The 8,308-nt window shown below is 36.8% G+C and overlaps 1 protein-coding gene across 1 annotated transcript; it reads right to left on the reverse strand.

The window, feature by feature from the left end:
- Positions 1–1,838: 1,838 nt before the first annotated feature.
- LOC103944531 (glutamate receptor 3.4) lies at positions 1,839–6,856 on the reverse strand. The gene is made up of 7 exons (XM_018646790.2): positions 6,578–6,856; positions 5,593–5,993; positions 3,891–5,227; positions 3,526–3,803; positions 3,415–3,446; positions 2,914–3,323; positions 1,839–2,673 (listed from the first exon to the last, which is right to left on the reverse strand). The coding sequence occupies exons 2-7, from the start codon at positions 5,906–5,908 to the stop codon at positions 2,083–2,085; spliced, it is 2,964 nt and encodes a 987-aa protein (XP_018502306.2). The 5' UTR covers positions 5,909–5,993; positions 6,578–6,856; the 3' UTR covers positions 1,839–2,082.
- Positions 6,857–8,308: the final 1,452 nt, after the last annotated feature.

Genomic DNA, 8,308 nt, shown 5'->3' on the forward strand with positions numbered 1-8,308 from the left:
CCTTTTGGGAGCTCATTGGCTTCGAGTTCTATGGGAACTCCGAAGTTAAGCTAGTAGCGCGCGAGAGCATTTCCAGGATGGGTGACCCATCGGGAAGTTCTCGTGTGAGTTCCCAGAAACAAAACCGTGAGGGTGTGGTCGAGGCCCAAAGCGGACAATATCGTGCTACGGTGGTAGAGCGGGCCCGGGAAATGGTCCGCCCTGAGCCGGGATGTGACACTTGGGTAGCAAATTTTGATGAATTTATGTTTTTTTCCTCCACTTCTCAGTGTTTTCAGGCGATTGAAGCTAAATATGGAGAAGGTTTTGAGAGTTTTGGACATGTTGGACCTCTCAAGGTTGATGTGGTGTAATTTATGGAATTATATGTATAGTGGTCATTGTTTTTTTTGCTTTGTTGAAATTAATACTGATTATGCTATGACTTACTACTGTTAATTTTTACTAAGAGTAGGATTTTTTGGAAGACAAACTGCAATAAGATTTTCTTAAACGAATACTATATATCGTCAAATTGGATGAAACTTATGGTCTTATATTCTCTTTTGACAATGTTGTGGTAAGTTTCTATAACACTCATTAGTTATGTGTTTCAAGTTCTGATGGCTAGAAATGAAAATGTAATGAACTGTGGAACATTGTATTTATGACATCTTACTGATCAAGAAAAAGATTTAAATGTGCAATTATTAAAAGAGTTCTGGTTGCGTAACAGTTACTTTTTCCGGCAAGTTTCGATTTTTCTGACAACTCTATTCTCATTTTTTTTTTTGAGTTGCATGTAATAATTTATGGTCAATGTGATCCCATATCTATTTAAGTAGTTATATTCTTAAATCATGTGGGAAGACTAGCAAGTGGCAATGATGCTGCTTTCTAAATAGTTACTCTTCTTATCGCAGACCAAACCATTGAGATAATAACAATGCATGTAACATTCTTTCGAAGCAATCCATATGTCAATATTGGTAAGTATCGTTTTTCTATTTGTCCTTTATGATATATTTGTTCACATTGTGGTATTTTGACCAACATTTTGTTATTATAAAGGAATTAGCTCATTTTTCACAACTTAATATTTCTAATTTGGTGGATGTACTTTATTAAGACATTTGAACAAAGTTGACCATCTATGCACAGTTTTCAAATTATAGTTTCTGTTTTGGGATTTCTTTATCAAACCCCTTGGGACTTCGTGTATAAAATTTAGTGTTCCTCCCTTTTGGCTGATAGAATTAGGCTCAAGCTTTATTGCCTTCAGATTATATTTAGTCATGTTAGAAGTTAAATTGCAAAGACAGATGATAAACTGTACTTAATATTTTGTTTGTTTTCTTTGGTTTAGGTGGTTTGAACTAAAAGAAGCTAAGAAATGAATGATGCACAGTCGCAGTGATATAGAATGCTTACATTGCAACTTCGGCTATACAACTTTTGCCACCCCAATTGATCGATGGGTATACAACTTTCTGTTTACACCCTACCAAACAAACAGTGTGTTCTTCTATTTTTCATCCAGCTTTTATCTAATATACATTTATCATTTTCAATCTTTGTTATACATTTAAGGTAGTGAGACAAAACTAATCAAAGAGGCAAATGCACAAAAGTTGATGAGGTGCTATAAAATCGTTGAAAAGGTAACCATACTATATTCTTATTTTCTTTACAGTATAATTCCATTGTCATATAAATTAATTTCATGTGTTACAATATTTTCTTTCGTTGCCTAGGGTGATTTCTTAACAATCAATAGTCCTGGAGAAAAAAATTGAGCGTTGCAGTGAACAATATTTGTCGTATTTTATCATTCTAGATAAAGTAATAAAACTTCTACAAGTTTTGATGTCTGTTGCATAGATTAAATCTTTCATATGTAAATAGTATAAATCTTTCATGGCATAGACTTTACATCTTTGAAACATAATCTTTCTTATAATTTTTAATCCTGCAGCAACGTGCGGGTAGAACTTTCTAGTGTTATTCTATATACGTAGCTTATGCCACAGGGATTGGATAAAATTTGATTAACCGAGTTCTGAGTGGGCACTGCAAAATCAACCCGCGGAAAGCAAATCTTCCTCACGTACGAAGGGAATGCAGCCGCCCATCAGCTCTCAAATCTTCCTCACGAAGGGAATGCAGCTGCCCATCAGCGCTCAAATCTTCCTCACGAAGGGAATGCAGCCGCCCATCAGCGCTCAAATCTTCCTCACGAAGGGAATGCAGCCGCCCATCAGCGCTCGGGCTAGCTTCGTGCTTACTATCACTAGTCTTTCGCTTAAGCATGTGCTTTATCTCTGCTTCTTTCTTATCTACAAAGACCATAAGATCCTTAAAAATAGTTGACCAGAGTAAGCGTCGAGATCTCGTGTTGGTAGGTCCAATCTCCTCAACGTCCGCTTCCACAGGTTCGGGGGTAAACCTGCGGTATTGACAAAGGATCCTACAGAAGAACACCGCAAGAGCAAGGAAGCATGCAATACCGCAGATAAGAAACAGGCCCCAAAAGCTTGTTAGAGATAGCTGGCCTCCATCAACTTTATTGAGTTGAGTAGGGCACTCGTTACGCGTAAGCCACTTATTACGGATCTTTTGCAGATCACCGTTCTCTGAGAGTTGAAGAATTGCAGTCGACAAGTCAACAGCAAGAGGAGAATCCTTTTGGAAGGCCTGAGACAAGGAAACTAAATATGAGAGTACAAAACAATGTTGTGGCTGTCTTGTGAATTCCTAACTGACAAATGCATCATTCAATAAAATTAAAAACCGAAACACTGAATTTTTAACGATAATGTTATTTGTCCCTGTATAAGGCATCCATAAGAAAAATAATAAAGGCAGTGTGGTTGAAGATCAGCATTTCATGGTCAGAGTATTCATTTTTCCAAATCTAAATGTATAAATACTTACAAATCCCCATCCGCTTTTGCTAAACTCCGGCCCTACTGTCCTGAATGCGCATTTGGTGCTGGACATAAACAACTCAATGTAAGGAAGCTCATCAACGATGGCAGCTACCCCACCACGTGTCGGTCCATCTGTAAGGGCTTTAATATAGGCTTCCATGTCTTCCAACTTAACCAGTCTAGATTCCGCTATGTTCATCTCATCAACCAAATACCTCCAAACGAATGACCCGTCTTGAACTCCGATTCGATCATTACTTGATTTCAAGTTGTCAATCCCTTCAATCCGTGACGTCAGCCGTTGCACCGTGAGAATTGAAGTCAAACTAGCCGTGTAGCTGGAATTGATAATTAACACTACAAATAACCATATAATCAGCACCAGCCGTCCCAGGGTGCTCACGGTGTTCTCTCCTGCACCAAGTCCAAGTCGCAAAGGATGTTAGAAGTTAATATTACGAGTTGCATTCACGAGATAAAGGAAGATTAAGCATGAAGTACATACTGTGTGAGAAAAACATTGTGGAGAAACTAAACCTGCAAATCAAAAGCGGTATCAGTAAAAGTACTCGTGTAGGCACTGATCAACAGCCATAATGATGTAAGACATACTAACCAAAAAATGGTTATGAGCTGTTGGCTCGGTGGACCACGGAACTCATGATTCATCCGGTGCTCAAGAATCCAAACAACAGCTCCCACGAAAAGGAAGAAGGCACCGGTGACCAACCACATCTGGTAAGTAAATGGCTTGAGGAAAGCCCAAGCGTTGGATTTTTCCTCTTTGACAGGAACAACTACAACAAGTCCCGATTCCATGTAAGGCTGTGTAAAATCAACTATTCTTGTCCTATTAGTAGTAATTGCAATATCTCCAACAGCTGCATCAAATTTCTGAAAAGGAAAAAGGAAGTGAGCAAATCAAAGTTTTGATTAGACAAAACTGTATATAAAGGTGATTCTGTTAACCTAAATACTCACATTTTGCACAACCTGGGCTACAAGACTGCTGTACTCAGGATTCCTCTTACCATCTCCATACAATATATATGTCCGTGGCACAGCATACGGCAATAAGTTTACAGCAGCTTCAAAGACATCAATACAGTATCCTCTGACCCCTGGAGGGCTCTTGTCTTTAACCACAAAATCTTCATAGCTTACTCGATAAGGCACTCCAATTCGCAGTGGCCTGCCATTGTTGGGAAATACCCATCCCCGAGGTATAGCTGTAACTTCACCAGGCCATATAACGCTATAAAGTTGAGCAGTCGTATTCCTATTGAATGGCTTCTTATATAATATCTCTGGAGCAATGACTGAGAGACCAGTAGAATTTGACCAATAGCCAACTCTACGGGAACCAGTTCCTCCAATATTCAGAATGTCATATGCTGGACGAACTAGATATTTATCTTGATCAAACTCAATCTGACCACTTATACCTGTGAAGTTCATCTTAAGAATCGTCTGTAGATATTTTTGGCCTCCATCAAAAATACGGAGTGATGTTAAATGCAGTGTGCTTCGATTTGTGGCCTTCAACCTTCGGTCATTGGAGAAAGATACATTCCCACCTTCGTTGAAGAAAACATCAAGCGCACGGGCTGCTAGCCAAATAGAGTCGTATGCATAGAGCGCATAAGAATTGAAGCTTGGACTCCCGTCATGTTGCAATTTGCTCCATCTAGACATAAAGCGCTTTTTGAGATCAGTATCTGGGGTATGATGACGAAGAGCAACAACCCCTTGTAAGAGATTCATTATGTCCGGGCCAGGCGAATTTAGTGAATCTAAATGAGAAGGAAGCCAATCCGTTGCAATCCAGACATAGCCACTGGTCATCATTCCAAGTGACTTGGCAATGGAAAAAATAGTTAAACCGGAGTCGGGATTAACATGTACAATATAAACCCGAGATTCCATGAGGTTCACTCCCACCAACAATTCATTGATATCGCTTTTGGGGGCTCCAGGAGAGAAGGCAGCCTTGTATGAGATCTTAGAACGCTTCACCGCCAAGGCATCGCCTAGTATAGAAATCCCGTTTCTGCCATAATCATCATCTACAAAGATTGCTATTACTTCTCTCCATCCAAAATACTCAACTAAATCAGCAACCGCATACATTTGGAAATAGTCACTCTGTGTGGTTCGGACAAAATATGGGTATTGGAGAGCAGCAAGGGAGGGGTCTGTTGCTCCAAATGATAGAAGTGGTACATGGAGCTCATTAACAACATGGGATATGACATGAGCTATTCCAGAGGATTGTGGGCCGACTGCAGCAACCACGTCGTTTTCAATCAGCTCCATAGCTGCAACGAGAAAGACATCACTTTATTTTTTTAGTTTTAAGACAGAGCGAGGCAGGGATAACAATAATATTTATAAATTTATCCATTCTGAGACAAGGACATGGTGATGCCAACAAAATTCGAAATACAGTGCTCAAGCAGGAAGAATCATACAAAACAACCAATTTACAGATCATAATGCAAATACATAGAACCAAGGACTAGTATTTTGAGACTCTGATCTAGCAATAAAATTCAGCATTATGATGGCAACTAATTTGATAAATGAAATCAGTAGCTGCTTGATCTAAAAGCTGGTTTCTTATTTAGTAGGATCCTGTTTTTCCACTCCAGTAGACTATAAAAGAAGCAGGTTGTAGGAATACCTTCAACAGTTCCAAGAAATCCACTGCAATTCGTGTCATGGAGAGTAATGTTCAATTTTGTCCCGCGAAGAATGCTTTGATCAGAATTGACATCATCAATTGCAGCTAAAATTGCCGGCTTGGCTGCCCTCCCAATAACGGAATTGAAAGTAAACAGAGCTCCAATATTCAGAGAACTTGGCCTTGCAGACAAATGCGTGGCATTTTCTGTTCCAGCCATCACTTGCATGGACACCCACATGCACAAGATCAATGCAAGCAGTGTTCTTGTCTTGCATACATGGTCAGTAGGCCTATTCATCAGCAATACCTCCATGCCTACAGAAATCTCTGCAACTGCCGGTCGAAAACTTGTTAAGTCTTCAACTTGGACTAAGCAGTGAATCAAACTTAACAAAGACCTGTAAAGAATGGCAGATTGAAGATTAACATCATGGGTTCCAAAATTCTCAGAAGATAATCCAGATTATATATTTTACCTTGAACACCAAGATTTTGCAGCAAAAACCCAATTAAAATTCCACTTTAATATTGTCTTAAAACACCTTGGATTCTTGAAATTGATACCCAAATGGAACCAAAAGAACAAGCTTGAACATGAGGTTTTACTCAAAAACTCCTATTAACAAATATAAATAAATAAAACCAATTAAAATCCTCTTGAATAATGGTTTAGACCACGTGGTTTCTAAAAATTAAAATTAATACCCAAATGGGAACCAGAAGAACAATTTTGACATGGGTTTTACTCAAAACTCCAATTTTGAATGGCTAATCAGTGTACTAAACTACCATCATTACCAAATCAAGCCAGGAACCCCTATTCCTAAACAGTATAAAATACCAAGTATTTATATGAACAAGTTGGTGAAGCAAACCACATGCAGAACATAAAAGTACACAAAAAGTTGAAATAAAATAACAGCCTTAAACAATAAGATTTTCCAAAAGAAGTTGAGTGGAAGAAGATAGCATTTTTAGATACCTGAATAGCCAAAGTTGGGTGAAGCTTTAGCTTTGAACAGTTTATACTGTACATATGCATCTGCATATGCTGTTTCTCTTATAGTCTCAGCTAGACTTCTGTCTTCCCAGAACTACGGGTGGGCATAAAAACCGTCAAATCAAAAAATCGAATCAAATTGTGACAAAAAAAAGGGTAAAAAATCGCGTTGACCAAAAAATTCAAAATTGGAACAAAAACCAAACCGAACCATTTCAAACAGTTCCAGTTCCGGTTTGAAAATATTAAGAACAGAAGGAATCGGACCTTACCGTTTTTAATATAAATTATGGTTTTATTATTATTTTTATATAAATAAGACAATTTTCCAAGAAGACCATGTGCATAAGCCCAATATTTTTCTTCACTTCTCTCCTCCTTTATTGTTTTATCAATTTTCTCCCCCTACTTTATTTTTCTCCATTATTTTCTAGTATATTATGCATTATGTACACTTTAGTTTTAGTTCAAGATATACACTTTGGTCTTGATATGAACTTTTCTATATTTTGATTTATTTTATATGCATACTTTCTATCTTCCGGTCACAAATTTTGTAGATCTAGTAGTGGAACTCAAATTTACTTGAATTTGTGGTTGAAATATGTGTTTGGTATTAGAAGTAGAAAATTAAAAAAAAAATATATATATATATATAATGTTGGTTAGAACCGTAAACTAGCATGAACCAAACCGAAACCATCATGAATCTAACCGTACGGTTTTAGTAATAAATTTAAACAGAATTGCATTGAACCGAACTGTTAAAATTTTTTGATTCCAATTCCGTTTGTGGGTGGAAACTGATTGAACCGGACCGTGCCCACCGGCCTACCCACAACAGTCTTCCAAGCACAAGTAAAGAATCAACTTCTGGCTTTTCATTTTTTAGGATATTTTTTATATTTATTATTTATTTTATATGCATATTATATAATATGCATCATTCAATTGGCTGTCCGCAGGTTAACATAAATGATGATTTAGGTTGAACAGTTGAACTTCAACCGATTCTTGAGCAATTTTGTTATTATTTTATTTAATGCTTTTTAGTAAAATGGTATTGAGATTAATATAACTTTTCGATTTTGGTCATTGAGATAGTTATTGAGATTGAAAATTAATAGAAGTGGTCACTAATTTTGTCTACCATCAATCATTTTGATATTTTTATGAAAAATCTTAAAAATATTTTTGTCCAATAACCCCTCGTTTTTCCATTTAACAAAGATTTTTCACAGAATGACCAAAATAGTTGACGGCTGACAAACTCATGAACCATTATTATCGATTTTCAATGTCAGGGACTAAAGCGAGGAGTTATGTCAATGTCAGAAATCATTTTGGCTAAATTCATTTAACTATAATTTTATCATTCACTAAAATGATACACAATGTAACTTATCTTATCAGTGTTCATAGTTTCTCTGTATTTATAGTAAAAATTAGAAAAAAGGAATAAAATAAAACATGTTTTGTTTGAATTGGGGACGCCATCAATTAAAAATAATATACTAACTACTAGGGCAATTCACAACTTAAAAAAATAGTAATCGTATAAAATGTGCCATATGTGACACATGTGTGCATTATACTTGTGTAAACATGAGAATTAAGTATAAAGAAATATTTGACCAAGACCCACTATAATTTTTCCAACAATAAATCAAAACCCGCTATAATATTTATTGTGATCAACTTCTTGATGTTAAC

The sequence above is a fragment of a genome, unplaced genomic scaffold, assembly GCF_019419815.1.
Source record: "Pyrus x bretschneideri cultivar Hongxiangsu unplaced genomic scaffold, Pyrus_bretschneideri_v1 Contig12, whole genome shotgun sequence".
NCBI classification, from domain to species: domain Eukaryota; kingdom Viridiplantae; phylum Streptophyta; class Magnoliopsida; order Rosales; family Rosaceae; genus Pyrus; species Pyrus x bretschneideri.

Coding starts and splice junctions, on each gene's coding strand:
- LOC103944531 (XM_018646790.2), bottom strand. CDS start 5,908: ATGGAGGTATTGCTGATGAATAGGCCTACTGACCATGTATGCAAGACA. Junction 3,804..3,890: donor TAGCCCAGGTTGTGCAAAAT/GTGAGTATTTAG, acceptor TTTCCTTTTCAG/AAATTTGATGCAGCTGTTGG. Junction 3,447..3,525: donor CAGCTCATAACCATTTTTTG/GTTAGTATGTCT, acceptor TTTGATTTGCAG/GTTTAGTTTCTCCACAATGT.